This window comes from Gigantopelta aegis, chromosome 10, assembly GCF_016097555.1.
Source record: "Gigantopelta aegis isolate Gae_Host chromosome 10, Gae_host_genome, whole genome shotgun sequence".
Classification (NCBI taxonomy): domain Eukaryota; kingdom Metazoa; phylum Mollusca; class Gastropoda; order Neomphalida; family Peltospiridae; genus Gigantopelta; species Gigantopelta aegis.
In genome coordinates this window covers 79975351-79991825 of record NC_054708.1, presented here as the reverse complement: position 1 = coordinate 79991825, position 16475 = coordinate 79975351, and the positions used below count along the sequence as shown (strand labels likewise).

Here is a 16475-nt window from a genome sequence, read left to right as displayed (position 1 = left end):
TACAACTTAGAAATGGGTACCAACAGTATCCCATATAGTCAAGGCTCGAAATTGCAGGGAGCAAAAGGCAGTTGCTTCTCAAAATACACAAAATGATTTCCTGAGCTGCTTTTGCTTTTCATCCTAAAGTATTATACGACTATACAATTTATTTATTTAACCTGTGTTCTAAAACTGCTTCTTAATCTATATCTTTTGTTTTAAGATTAAAATTTTACAAGCAAAGATTGCTTCCTATTCCAATTCAAGTAAACGAACAATCTTCTACAGCAACAGTTAGACAACCTAGATATTCCATCTATCCCACTGTTGATCCTATTACTCCCTCTGCCCCACTATTTAAACAGTTAAAATGGATGACAATAGAAACACAAATCCACTATCACAAATGTTTATACATTTATAAAACTGTCTTTCAGACTTATTAATATATGTTGGAGAAAACAATCCCTACAACCTTCGAAATGTAGAGGATATAGAAATCTATTAATTCCAAAACCTAAAATGTCTTTATTTAAATATGCTTTCAGTTACTCTAGATCAGTACTCTGGAATCAATTACCTAAAGCTATCTGATCATCGCCAAATTAATACTGCTTTTTTAAAATATAGACTCAAGAAATATTTTCTAAAATAATATCACTTGTACATATGTTTATTGCCATATATGTATTTTCTATTTGTTCATAAATGTATGTATTGTAATTCTGTATTGTTTGTTACCTCACTAAATAAAGAATTTATTATTATTATTATTATTATTATTATTATTATTATTACTAAAAAGAATGAAATTAATTACTACTACCGGTATATTCATCTGTTCAACACTGGATGTTCAGATGTTCACGGCATTTCAAAATATGGGGAAGGAGCGCACATCTTTAACATTACCCCTTGAATCTGCACATAAATGAAGTTTGAATTAAATGAATAACAGCTACAAGTAAAGTGTAAATGTTCAGACATTGAATTTGGGCTTTTCTTTTCTCTTTTTAAAAAAATTCTGCCTGAATCATGAAAATGGTGAAATATAGATTTGTTTTATTCCATCTAATAATCTTACACTATAGCCTTTGACCCAAAATCTGGGGTTCATGGAATCCTGCTAAATTTGCAGCCTAATTAACGTATGATTATTTTCTTCTACCAGTACATATATGAGATCATTTACAAACAATTACTATATTGCAGTTTAGTGTGATCCACTAATTAAGGAGTAGGTTATTGGATACAGACATCGGAAACAAATATTTTTCGAATTAAATAAAGGAAAATAATCAAAGTTCTGGAATCTCAAAATAAACAGAATAATGTCGTAATTTTTACATAATAACATGAAAATATTTTGGAAATAATTCATATATGACATAATTTTTTTAATGTTTCTTCAGTGTTTGAATAAAACTTTGCTTTTGCTAGGGCAGGGTCACAGTTATTGCATGTGAATTTATATAATTATAAAACAATCTTACATTACTGAATACACTCTCACAAAACAATAAGTGAATGCCTAACTGTAACTCAAACACCCACACTAATAGAAATAACTGAGGTCTGCCTTCCTTCATCCCCAGTACCGGCCTCGGTGGCGTCGTGGCAGGCCATCGGTCTACAGGCTGGTAGGTACTGGGTTCGGATCCCAGTCGAGGCATGGGTTTTTTAATCCAGATACCAACTCCAAACCCTGAGTGAGTGCTCCGCAAGGCTCTATGGGTAGGTGTAAACCACTTGCACCGACCAGTGATCCATAACTGGTTCAGCAAAGGCCATGGTTTGTGCTATCCTGCCTATGGGAAGTGCAAATAAAAGATCCCTTGCTGCTAATCGGAAGAGTAGCCCATGAAGTGGCGACAGCAGGTTTCCTCTCAAAATCTGTGTGGTCCTTAACCATATGTCTGACGCCATATAACCGTAAATAAAATGTGTTGAGTGCGTCGTTAAATAAAACATTCCTTTCCTTTCCTTTTTCTTCATCCCCATGTTGTAAATTATATACTGGCATGGCCTTTATTAGAAAGTACCATCAGTTCAAGGTGGACAAATCAATAACTCCATTCTGGAGTAACTGAATCATGTGTGTCTGTCTGAGTGTGTATGTGTGTGTCCGTCTCTGTGTGTGTGTGTGTGTGTGTGTGTATCTCTGTCTGTCTGTCTGTGTGTGTGTCTGTCTCTGTGTGTGTCTGTCTGTGTGTGTGTGTCTGTGTTTGTGTGTGTGTGTGTGTCTGTGTGTATGCAAGTGTGTGTATATGTAGGTGTGTGTGCATATGTATATGTATATGTGTGTGCATGTGTGTGTATCAAATGCATTCTTTGTTCAACCTCCCAGGTAATGTATAATTTCTAGTTAGATGTTAAATGAAGCTTACCGTAACATACATGTACTTAGCAGAATTTATGAGGCCTGTTTTTCTTAAACACAGATCTTTAATCATTATAATATATGTAGTTACATGCATACAAGACAAAAACAGGATTTGTAAACTTGGCCAACTGACTTTATAGTATACATGTATTGTAACACCCTGCAAAGTTCACCAATTTCCACCTGTACAAACAAGTGGACATGTGGTCTACTATGTGATTCCTAGGCCACTTACACATACCATGAATCTTTTTCTTTACCCACTCCAAATCAATCACACCCTCCACCCCAAATCTAATGCCTTTTTTCATTATATGGAATTTACCACAGGTTATTTATTTCTGAGCAGATTGTTTTTAAAATTGCAAACAAAAATAGTATTTTTTTTTAATTTCCAAAACACTTTTACTTTTCTTCTTAAGTCAAACCAAACAAAAACTATTTACAAAAAACATTTTTGTATAGGAGGATGGGACGGACTATAAGAAATTGTTTGGAAATTGGTAATTAATGGGATAATAAGTAGGACCATACCCAGGGGTGGGCATCTAGTGTAATTGTACCCACACCACCCACCAGTGAACTACAAGGTCTACTTTTTGTGACTGTCTTTACCAATGTCAACACTCATAAAGGTTCTTTTTTGAGAATTACACATTTTCCCATAATTATCTATATGGGCTTGATAAGAATACATCTGAAGTCAGTAAGTTACATGAACAAACATTTAAAACAATGGTATTCAGGGAAAATTAACGGAAAGGTGGTGAGCAACATGCAGGATAATGAGTATAATTATGGTGAGGTAGCCAGATTGTGTGGTGTCCCACCCACCTAGCAGTTGCTGACATGGGAGTGTTGGGAATCAGTTGGTGTTTGAGCATCAATCATTGGTAATAATCAGTTTGCATCCACCTATCAACTTTAGAAGTATACGAAAACAAGAAGAATTTCAATTATAAGAATCCTAATTTTACTTTTAATAACTATTTTATACATTTTCTCTTTAGGCACCACACCAACATTTGTCGTGTCATTACTTGCTGTAGCAGCTTAATATAGTCCAGTTTAGAAAATAGTTCCTTATTAAAAACAAGAGTACCAGTGAGGAATATGATACGCCCGTCAGGAGTTTGATGGAAAACCATAGATATTAATGAATATGTTACAGGTATGATTCAGTTCTAATTATGTCAAATTTTTGCAATGGTAAACGATCCTGACTTCTTCAAAGGCTAAACAAGATTTTCCTATGATGTTCAGAATATAGACAAATTATCTATGTATTTGTATCACAGTGACCTAGTAATAGTATGTGACACACCGCCATCCCAAGTTGTTCCTACATGTGAGGTTTGATGGTTCTGTATGCATCTGTATACAAGATATGGTCCAGACAAGGATTTACTGTTATGTGTAGTAGACCATGAAAAGTAGGTCACAGTGACCTAGTAATAGCATGCAACACACCGCCATTCCAAGATGTTCCTACATGTGAGGTTTGATGGTCCTGCATGATCCGGACAAGGATTTACTGTTATGTGCAGTAGACCATGAAAAGTAGGTCACAGTGACCTAGTAATAGCATGCAACACACACCCATTCCAAGATGTTCCTACATGTGAGGTTTGATGGTCCTGTATGCATCTGTATGCAAGATATGATCCGGACAAGGATTTACTGTTATGTGCAGTAGACCATGAAAAGTAGGTCACAGTGACCTAGTAATAGCAGCAACACACTGCCATCCCAAGATGTTCCTACATGTGAGATTTGATGGTCCTGTATAAATCTGTATCCAATATACGATCCGGACAAAGATTTACTGTTATGTCCAGTAGACCGTGAAAACTAGGTCACAATGATCTAGTAATAGTATGCAACACACTGCCATCCCAAGTTGTTCCTACATGTGAGGTTTGATAGTCCTGTATGCATCTGTATGCAAGATATGGTCCGGACAAGTATTTACTGTTATGTGTAGTAGACCAAATTCTGATATATCTACTGAAATCTTTCTGATGATTACAAGTAGGTTGACCTCTGTAGTATTTAAATAACCCATTGGCTTGAAGTTATATGTGGTATTAACTGATAACAACTGTGCAAGTGGCATAGTGCCACTTGTTTAACAGCAACACAGGCGGTACTCTGACATGAGGGTGGCCGACTGAAAAATTGAATTGTTGACCTTTGTTAATTTTTTTACACAGTACCTGTCAGTAAAGAGGATTTCCTAATATTAGTAGTCACATGACCTTCTCAATAGTGTTGTGTTTTTCACAGAATATATTCTGATATAGAAAATGTATTGATCTGCATGGAGTAATTAATGGTGGTGTGGAACCTTTACATGTAGGTACACATGAAAACAAACACCAATCCCAACACATTTACATCAATTCCAGCATCTAAACTGGAGGAACAATTAGAGTTAACATTTTCCCACACAATCAATTATGGAATTTTGATTAGTGATTATCACATTGGTAGAGCCAAATTGATCAATTATAATATATCACTGGAACATCACTATGACGTCGTCGGACATCTACCTACATGTACATACATGTGTATATGAAAGAAAAGGAGTGTAAACAGCCAGTGAACATTGGGAATCAGTTAGAATTTAATCATTAACATAAATTATAATCAGTTTGCCTGCACCAATTAAATACGTTTGTAGATATTTAGTGCCTAACGCAGTATTTGCCTCTCGAGGTTGAAACCTGATGTGACTATTATAAGAAAAACTTGAGACCTTTTTGCCATGTATTTCCAAGATTTATTTTACAATCAAAATTAGTTGTAATCCATGTTAAAATGTGTACTAATTCGTTTGCAACCCTAATGCTAATATGAATAAATATTTTTATACAGATTTGTGCATTTTCATTGAAATTCGTGCAAAAGCCAACCTGCCCTCCATAAAAAGGGAGCCTGTATGCCTATGATTAGAATTTTTTTTTTAATTAGGTAATTTAGAGAACCTTTAGATGATGAATAGGGAATTGGACTCGTTCATTTGAGTGAACACTCTACAACATTATGTCAGGCAGGTGTTGCAGACAAGATTGCTGTCTTTGTGCAACTCATCTAACTCTGATTGACCTGTGTTGCTGCTGACAGTCAACTATTCAGATTCACCAATTTTATAAGATTCGTTATGATGTGATAAGATAAAAAATTAGTCATGCTCAGAAATCTAGTCAGGGATTACTAAACACCACTTTATATACACTGGTATGCAAGCCCCTAGCAATTGTGATATTCCTGATTATTTATGCAACGATTATGTGTGGGATTAATCAATTTGTACAAATACATGTAAAAAATTTAAAATAAGACATTTGTAACTATGGTATGATTCTGTAGCTTTATTGCTTCAAGTCTTCCTCAAACTAAAACAGGTTAACACAATCTTACATATGACAGATTACTTCTTTGACAGCTATTGACAGGTCATTATCGTTCTATGACAGGTGTAAGATCAATCTTACAACCCATCGAAACTCAGACAAGTACTTTACCACAGACGTACATTTTAAAAAAATGTGATGATAAAAATTGATAAGTCAAAGAAATTCATAATGTCAATTATTTGCAGAGCTGTCTATTCGGTTTCGCCAACTCATCAAAGTTTCACTACTCACCCAAACCCTTGTCTGGTTAAACTTCACAGAGTTGTCTCCCATGATATTTATTAAACTGGTTTGATATTAAAACCAGTCTAGTACATGAATGTTAAATCACCACTAGCGCAGCGTATCTATCACGGAAGACAGTCGGATGTTTTGTGATTCTTGGTGTCTGACGAGTAGAAAGCATGCCGACAAAACAAGACACTGTTTTGATGCTGTGAATGGTAATTTAACAAACTGATTTTTATATTTATTGTAGGCCAAGTACAATTAGGCCTACCTTGTTTATTTACTACTATTAAAACTCCAAAAGGCAGATATTCTGTTTCAATTTCCACCTATTACATAAAAGCATCAACTCTAGTAATGGTATTTTTTTGGCATACCATTACGGTGATTACACGACCATCAGTTTAAAAGAAACCAACATATTGTTTAATGAGCGGCTGTTGGGTGTAACCTTATTGTAAAATATGCACAGTTTGTCACTTGGTTCTGTGTGTGAAGAACATGAATATTAAATGAGCTCCAGAGAATCAAATACATTTCGGCACCAGTACCATTAGCCCGAGTACTCTGACTGTAAGAGAGCTAGACGGACATTTGGACATAAATACGCTCTCATTACAGTCAGAGACCAACCTATGTATATTTTTGGCAATTCCTGACTACCAAACGGTAGGCAAAGATTCCCGCTCTAATACCACATCAATCCTATGTTTGACGTCAAATACCTTTACATCGATCATTTTCGAGTTAACTGATACAAACAAATCCACATATTAATCACTAATACACATACTACAGAAAGAAACCCGACAGCACCCACATTCAGCTACGCTTCGTGACACTCCGTCGCAACAATTACAAAGCTCGGCGATCTATTTCGAGACGTAGATCACGTGATCGCCACTGGGCGATTCCGCCTTGTGCAGCAGTTACAGGGGCCGTTTCATACCAAGTGACGTTACAACATGGAAGAGTTAGCTAATGCCGTTTTGGATGAATTTGGATTTAATTACGTCATTAAACCAAAACAATTACACATTATTGATTCCATTTTGAATTTGAAGGATACATTTGGGGTGTTATCGACAGGATACGGCAAACGTATGTGCTACGTACTGCCTCCTCTTATGAAAGATAAAGTAAGTAGTAATTTAATTTGGTTATTTTATGTTTTATGAATTAGTCATTAGTACAGTAGTAGAGTGTAATGCTCTTGAGGGGATGGGGTATCATAAGATGTATTCTGAGGCATTAAGGGGACGGATGGCAATGCTTGTTACTGCAAAATCAAAATTGAATCGGTGCATAGCTCATTCGATCTTTAAAACTTATCTTTCAAAATAATTATAGTTGTTTTGCTATTCAGACCAAACTAAAAAATATAGAAATTTGTTTTGTTCAATGACACCACTAGAGCACATTGATTTATTAATCACTAGCTATTGGATGTCAAACATTTGGTAACTCTGACATGCGTATTGGAGATGAAACCCGCTGCATTAGCAATGGATCTTTTATATGTACTTTCCCACAGGCTGGACAGCACATACCACGGCCACTGACCAGTTCTGGTGCATTGGTTGGAACGACAAAAAAATCAATCAGTTGAATGGATCCATCGAGGTTGTTCGATCCTGCGACACAAACACTTAAACGACTGAGCTGAAACCCACTCCCTAAGAAATATGCGGAAATGACTAAAATGTGAAAAATAAAGGAAAAAAAGGCGCTAGGATACTAGTAAATTAAGTAATAAAAATAGTTCAAATTTTGTTTTGGGTTGGTTGGTTGTAAGTATTCTGTTTGCTTAATAACTAATTTTATATGAACAATCGTTTTATCCAAGCAAATATAAATCACATATATGTATGGTAGTTAATAATTATTGACAATGCATTAACCTACGTAGAACACAGCCTAATTGTTTTCAACAACTGAACAAAGACCGATTCTGTAACACAATACTCAATGATCAGCTGTAGACAGGAGTTCCGTCATAGTAGACAAGCTGACGCCTAGGGACCGATGGCGATGAGTTTCGCTGTATGCATGTATGGCCACAAATGACTGCCAGGTCCGATGTCGGGAATTAACCTGCTTATATCAGTTTGATGTTCAAGTACGCTCGTTGCTACCACGATTTCTGATCAGGGCCACAAACTGTACTCAGAACGAGAGGGGTGTGTGGGAGTTTTAAAAAAAGGTTTACAACTTTTTTCAGTGTAGAATGTAGGGACCGAATGTAGCCACAATTAATGAGATTACCCATCGATACGCATTGGCAGTTAACAGTATGACAATGATATTTGTCGCTGATTTACAAGTTCTTTTTTGACTGACGTTGCTACTGATTTGTTTATGAAAATAATAACCTCTCCAATTAAAAAAGAAATTCAAACACAATTTTTACATTTTAAACAGTTAAAACAAAGACATGTTGTAACGTCGCTTGGTATGAGACGGCCCCTGTAACTGCTGCACAAGGCGGAATCGCCCAGTGGCGATCACGTGATCTACGTCTCGAAATAGATCGCCGAGCTTTGTAATTGTTGCGACGGAGTGTCACGAAGCGTAGCTGAATGTGGGTGCTGTCTGGGTTTTTTTTTCTGTAGTATGTGTATTAGTGATTAATATGTGGATTTTTTTGTATCAGTTAACTCGAAAATGATCGATGTAAAGGTATTTGACGTCAAACATAGGATTGTTGTGGTATTAGAGCGGGAATCTTTGCCTACCGTTTGGTAGTCAGGAATTGCCAAAAATATACATAGGTTGGTCTCTGACTGTAATGAGAGCGTATTTATGGCCAAATGTCCGTCTAGCTCTCTTACAGTCAGAGTACTCGGGCTACAGTACCATGATCAATTCTATTGTCCGAACCAAATTGTTAACAACTACAAAAAATTACTCTCCTACTTTTAATTGCCGTTAGATTTCCTCCAAAGCTTGTCCAGACACAAACTGCAAAAAACCCACTACAAATATACAGATTCCATACACGAGACTGCAACGATGTCGCTGATGTTGTCTTTGCTGAGATTGCATAGGGAAAAATACATGCAGTTTTCTGCCGTCTGCCATGTTGCTTGTTTATGGAATACTCTTCAAGAGGGTGAAAGCCTTCAAAGTATGTGACACAATTAATATGAAATCGATGATCTCTAGTGGTATCATTAAAATAATAATAATAATAACAAAAAAAATAATAATATGACGTCATCACGTTTGCTTTTATATCATAACATGTTATGACGTTGTTAGATTAAGTCCTATCCTTTCACCCCTCTTGAAGAATATTCCATAAAAAGTCAAAATGGCAGCTGATACAAAATTACATGCTTTTTTCCCTATGCGCTCTCAGCGAAGTCGATATAAATGACATGGTTAGCATCTGGTATGTGGTATCTGTGTCATTGTAATGGTTTTTTCAAGATTTGTGTCTGGACAAACTTTGGAGGAAATCTAACGGCAATTAAAGGTAGGAGAGTAATTTTTCGTAGTTGTTAACAATTTGGTTCGGACAATAGTTCATCAAGATTAACCTCGAGTGCATGCATTTGAGGTTAATCTTGATGAACTAGATCAATTCATACCATACTTCTGGTTATTTTATTATACCATAGTCGTGACTTTTCCCACACCTAGATATTTTTGGGACAATCTACAAATTATAATATATTTTCTGCAAAAAGGCTTCTAATAATGGTATTGTAACAATTTTCAGAGCTCTGATGTGTTAGAAGGCTATTTTTGCAGAATTTAAGACCCACCTCCAGGTAACTCTTTTTACCATTGGAATCAGGCTAAAATGAAACCATTAAAGGCATACTGTCACGGTTTTAAGGACCGTATTTCTCTAAAAATTGTTAATAAATAAAAATTGCATTAATTGTTGGAAAATAAATCTAGCTATCGCATTACCTTAACTGAACTATGATGGAATAAAATCCATGTCAACCCTCTCGGCAATTTTAGTTTTTGAATTATGGACCATTGCCATAATTCAATTATTTTTACAAAATATCATGAATAAATGGAGTATGGTGGTTATGAAGATGGTTGAATGAAGTACATTTAGGAACAAATCAAATAATTTTTGTTCAGGTAATACTTTGTTAGACCATTAAATAGGCCAGTGGTCTGTGACAATATGCCTTTAACAAAATAGAACCATTTTCAGTAGCGAAAACAGAACTGATTTGGCTATAAGTAATAATGGCACCTCAATGCATATATTGGTGAAAACACTACCCTTGTTTTCTTTAATTTAACAGTTCAAAGATTGGTGCATTGTGTTATTGTGTCACATACATGTAGGTTGGGGTGTTATTGCCTGAAAATTTCTCGTCGCCTGTTTTTTGTAAACACCTGTTGACTATTTTGCAGATAACAAGATACAAAACAAAGTTTTTGTTGTAATGACGATTGTCTGCGTTTCGCTGACATTTAACTAGCTGCTATTACTTCTATCTCCCCTACATGTACATAAAAATAAACAAAGTAGTAAATGATTAATATAGCTGCTGTTTTATTGAAGATATCATCACTCACAACTTGTAATGATTCTGGTACCGTTTTAGTCATACATTTTAAAGTGTTTCGTTCTATTTTAGCCGTACAAACATGTATGGCCATGTAGATTTTGGTTCTGTTGCAACCAACATCAAGTTCCATTTTGACCAATTTGGTTCCAGTTTGGCAAAGTTCCATAACCCCTGCTATCTCTATTAGTCCATATAATTCCCATAGACCACCCAACCACTAACTCACTGTCCTGGATAAACAAAGATAACTGAAGTGTGTGCCCAAGACAGTGTGCTTGAGCCTTAATTGGATATAAGCACAGAAATATAACATTAAAAACAGAGATGAAATTGGTACATTGTAGATGTCTCCTCCTGGGACAAAGTATTCCAATTATCCAGTAGGTTGACCTCCCCCTACTGGTGACCTTTTTTTTCAATATGCCCCTAAGCAACTCGGGCACTTCGTACGCTCGTATGAGGTATTTCGTGTCTTACTATAAGCCTAAACGACCCCCCCCCCCCCCCCCTCTAAATCCTGGCTACGGGCATGCCAGAGGTAAGCGCTTGATTGATGCACAGTCAGTTTGGGATTCATCCCCGTTGGTGGGCCCATTGGGTTATTTCTCATTCCAGCCAGTGCACCACGACTGGTATATCAAAGTGCTCTAGTAGTGTCATTACAGAAAACAAACTTTAAACTTTAATTTTTTGACAGTCAATCCAGTGGAAGTAAGCCATTTGTGTTAGTCGGTAGTAATTTTCTCCATCTCTTATGTAGAGCACCAAAGAAATGACATCTACCTAGTATGAACAACAACAATTCATGAACGGTTATTTCTCTTGTCCAGAATATATTACTTTTACATTTGTGTTATCTTGTTCATTACATGATTACCTTGTAAGGACATAAAATAGCACTTTCATTCTAATACTAAAGTATTTTCGTTGGTGGTGACATAGGTTAAAAATATAATTATAATGCCTCAAGTAATTATTGCGCCTGATACATCGGACCCATTTTTCACATTTATATCTTGCTCACATTAATTTCATGATTTACGGAAGTTTTTTAATTCCATAATGCCCTGATAGCCAATAATAGGATGAGCAAACATTTGCAGACTGCCCCAAAAAACGACCTGAATGTAATTTGTTAAAAAGATTCTCTTGAATTTGTTTCATGGATGAAGCCTTGTATTAATTACACATTTTAAAATCTATTTTTCAGAATGAGTCCAACTGTTCTAGAACTGATTGCCATGAATTTGGATGAGGAATCAACAGATTTGGATATGTTCTGTATGTACATAACACCACACAGCATACTCTTATATCAATTTGTGAGAACTTATTATGAAGACTGAATTTGCAAAGCTTCAGCTGAAAAACATCCTCTGATATACATGTATTTTGAATTCATTCAGTTGGCTATTTTTCCACCAACTGATAAGGATGCTTGTTGACTTCTGTCACTGGAGTTTAAAAACTGTCGCAACAAGCAGCTCTGTGTCCTCGGATGGATACGATGTTGAGAATTTAGTCTCAAAAGATTTCATTCTGAAAAATAAGGGTTTTTTGGCCGAGCGCTTTCTGAAGCCTCCAGTTAGTATCACATTTGCATTTCCTTGCTCCATCAACATCCACCAAGTTATAATCAACCCTGTTGTAGGTCGACAGAAGTCTTCAGCTCTTGAAGTGCTCACCAACACTCAAAAACTAACATCATCATGGCTTTTTGGCTTAGACAGTACAAGCCAAGACAGAAACCCGGTTCAGCTGACTCCAGTCTCTGTTGGCAGAATCCACATGAAGGATCCAGCAGTCTGTGTGTTTCGTTAGTCCATCATTTCGTGCCACAAGTCCGTACAGTGTTGATGACTCTGACTTTAGCAGATTCCAGTACGTTGTTGAGATGAAGCATAGATACGGAACAGCACTTGTTAGTCATTTAACCATTAGGATTACAAATACCATTGAAAGTTTAATCCCGGGTATCAAATCGGTAGCCATTTTTGGTCAACCATCACATAAATATGATAAAGCTATCCATGAAAAGGTATTCTATCATTATGTTAATTCATTAAATCTCAAGCAGCTTCCAACAGTGTCTAAGAATTGTGATACATCAACTAAAGATTGTTTAATATTAGTGGAATCGTCATCTGATTCCACCTCAAAGTTTGAGATACCTGAAGAATTTGTGGATCCTATAACTTGTGAAGTGATGGCTCTTCCAACTCTTCTGCCTAGTGGGAAGTCCATAGATCATAATACACTGGAGAAATATATCGAAAATGAAGCAACATATGGTCGACTTCCCAATGACCCATTCACAGGAGTTTCTTTTAATACAGATAGTTACCCAGTTCCAAACAACTCTCTGAAAGTTAGAATTGACCAATTTCTTCTTAAGCATTGTGATGAATCCCAAGTAAAATCTGCTCCAAGAACTGTGGGCAGAAAGGAAGATATAATTTTTGTTGCAGACACCAAACTGAACAACGCTCAAAACACCAAAGCTAATCTGTCATTATGTGCTTCTTCTACTAAAAGAAAAAGTAAAGCTTTGGATGTATCTGAGCAGCAAGTTAAAATTGCAAGAGTTGACAACTCTAGTGAAAATATGTTAGCCATAAAATTACAGTACACTATTCCATCACACAAACATACGTCGAGCTGCAGTCTGGGCAATGCCTTGTCAACCACAAATTCCAGGGAGGACGATATTCCATCACATAAACATAGCCTGTACAATGCCTTGTCAACCACAAATTCCAGGGATGACCATGTTCCATCACATAAACGTATGCTGGACAGTAGTCTGGATGATGCCATGTCAATCTTACAGCAGCTACCATCCTTCACGTGTACCACGTCATCGGCGAGTGACAAAAGCGACACTGCGAGTTCTAGACATGAGAAAGTGTGTATGAATTGTAAAAGTCAGATTTCAAATTGCACTATGTACCAGTTAGCGTGTGGCCATTGTGTCTGCAGGATCTGTTTGTGTCGTAGTACTGGACCTTCCGACCAAGATGTCGATCGTGTGGTCAAGTGTTACCAGTGTAAATCGGTATGCAACAGAAATGATGTTTCTCGGATATTTCAGTGAAATGTAGATTTGTGAAATGATTAATAATAAAGCAATTTGCTGAAGTTTACACAATTATAAAGTTTTTTGAATCAATACTGATTGTGATTTTCAGATATTTGGGTGGTTACAGATAGAACTAGTAGTAATTGTAGGTTAGAGGAGACCAATACTGACAACTGTTGTGTGTATTTTGTACCTCTTTATACATTTTCGTTTTGATCATGTAATAATCATTGTACATGTATTTAATATTTAATATTATCAAACTTAAATTTTTAAAATTATTTTGTATATATTTTCATTTTGTGTTTGTTATTACTTAGCTTGAATCTGCTGGGTGATGGTAATATTTTAATCATACTGGAAAATAAAATGAACACTAATTTATCAACTAGTATAAAGAAAATATGAGAATAATAATAAAAAAAATAATGCAGTCTTTATTTTATGCAGTTTGGTAATATTTTAATCATATAGAAAAATATAATGAACAGTGTAATTTATTAATACGTTTGAAGCAAACATGAAACTCAAAGAAAAATAAGGCATATATATATATATATATATATATACACACACACACACACACACACACACACACACACACACATGTAGTTGGTCCCATATTTAAAATGTTTTTAAAGCCTGGATTTAAGGCTTCTACAGATTTTGGATAATTTAACGTCATGACAAATTGTTTATAACAGATCAGACTTCACTCGAGCCTGGATTTTAAATTTGGTTGTTAAAGCACAAAACTGAGGACACTGTCAAAAGGAAAGTGCTGAGAGGAATTATAACCCATAGCAGTACGTGGAGCTATTCTAATGTTCTTGGTGTGTTCCATACCAATCCTAAATAATATCTATTGTCCTAATGTCCACTTGGCACAAGGATAGTACACGCTGGACAAGAGTAGCCTGAAATGAGTAAGTGGTATATTATGCTAGCCTCAGACTACCAACTATCAGCAAACTGCTTTCACGACTTCTGACTGTCGAGTTGCTAGTCTGAGCACTCTTACAACTCTATTCTCAGCGTATAACCTATTGTTAATCTGAGTACACCCATTTTAAGTTTGGGGAGTGGGGTGGGGTTACAACGAAACCGTCTAGTTGATCAACTTCGTTATAACCGTGAGCTTAGCATTGGGAAGGAAGGAAATGTTTTATTTAACAACGCACTCAACACATTTTATTTACGGTTATATGGCGTCAGACATGGTTAAGGACCACACAGATATTGAGAGAGGACACCTGCTGTCGCCACTTCATGGGCTACTCTTTTCGATTAGCAGCCAGGGATATTTTATATGCACCCATCCCACTGACAGGATAGTACATACCACAGCCTTTGTTATACCAGTTGTGAAGCACTTTCTGGAACGAGAAATACCCCAATGGGCGAGCGTTGTACCACTGAGCTAAGTCTCTACCCTCGTAGCATTACAGTATTCCTGTTTACTACATGTAATTATAAGGTTATCCATTACCATGTAATAAGCACTGTGCATCATATTTAAGATAACTGGCGTCGTGGTAGGCCATCAGTCTACAGGCTGGTAGGTACTGGGTTCGGATCCCAGTCGAGGCATGGGATTTTTAATCCAGATATCGACTCCAAACCCTGAGTGGGTGCTCCGCAAGGCTCAGTGGGTAGGTGTAAACCACTTGCACCGACCAGTGATCCATAACTGGTTCAACAAAGGCCATGGTTTGTGCTCAGTGGGTAGGTGTAAACCACTTGCACCGACCAGTGATCCATAACTGGTTCAACAAAGGCCATGGTTTGTGCTATCCTGCCTGTGGGAAGCGCAAATAAAAGATCCCTTGCTGCTAATCGGAAGAGTAGCCCATATAGTGGCGACAGCGGGTTTCCTCTCAAAATCTGTGTGGTCCTTAACCATATGTCTGACGCCATATAACCGTAAATAAAATGTGTTGAGTGCGTCGTTAAATAAAACATTTCTTTCTTTCTTTCATATTTAAGATATTGCACTATTTAGTCTTGTTCGTTCATCCATACATTTCCATGAACAGACATAGCTCTGTGTATTTTGAAGAGCTGTGACTGAGTAGGGTGTAACCCATTCTTAGAACTATTTGGATATTATCCATGAACAGTTGTGGTATAATGGTATTTGACAAACAACTGCTATTACGTTGTCCAAACAGTTAAACACTTGAAATGAATGTTTAGGGTGGGGGCGGGAGGAAATTATTCCTTAACATTTTGCTTTCATATTTTCAAGTTGTATCCAGAAGCCCTTTACTTCGTTTGTATACATGTGTTAAAATAAAGAGGGCGGGTCTCGCTGAAACAGTAGATGTCACAAACAAGCATGGCAGGCCTCGCACATAAACATGTAAGTCTCACATGTATATATAAAAGAATCCAATTTATGCTCAACATATTGGGGTTTTTTTTAACAGTCACTAGGAAATCTGTGGAACAATATTTTTTGTTTGTAAATTTGGTGTCTTGGTTTAAATATATTCTTTCTGTATTTATGCTATTAACGTTATTGTCATTTAAAAAATACTGTTTAAAAAGAAAAGTTTAAGAATTAATTATGATACTAAAAGCGCTATATAACATGTATGGGTGACCAGGCACTTGGTTGTGAAAAGTTTATACTTTTTAAAGTTTGTTAATGGGTTATGTAAATAAAAGGTGAAAGGCCACATTTTGATGATGATGATGATGATAACTAGTTTAACGTGCCCATATACCACTAGGGTTTCGAATACGCCCATCCCGAGTCCGACCTCCGATAAGATTACATGCACACCTCCACCTCCACCGTCCTCTGAAATTATATCCACAGATACAGATTTTAC

At 36.4% G+C, this 16475-nt stretch overlaps 1 protein-coding gene across 1 annotated transcript; it reads left to right on the top strand.

Moving 5' to 3' along the window:
• Positions 1-6141: 6141 nt before the first annotated feature.
• On the top strand, positions 6142-13702 carry LOC121383246 (RING finger protein 37-like). Its single transcript, XM_041513145.1, is given in 3 exon segments — positions 6142-6230; positions 11770-12379; positions 12381-13702. Coding segments are annotated over 2 exon segments (1659 nt in total). The 5' UTR covers positions 6142-6230; positions 11770-11993; the 3' UTR covers positions 13654-13702.
• The last annotated feature ends 2773 nt before the right edge of the window (positions 13703-16475 follow it).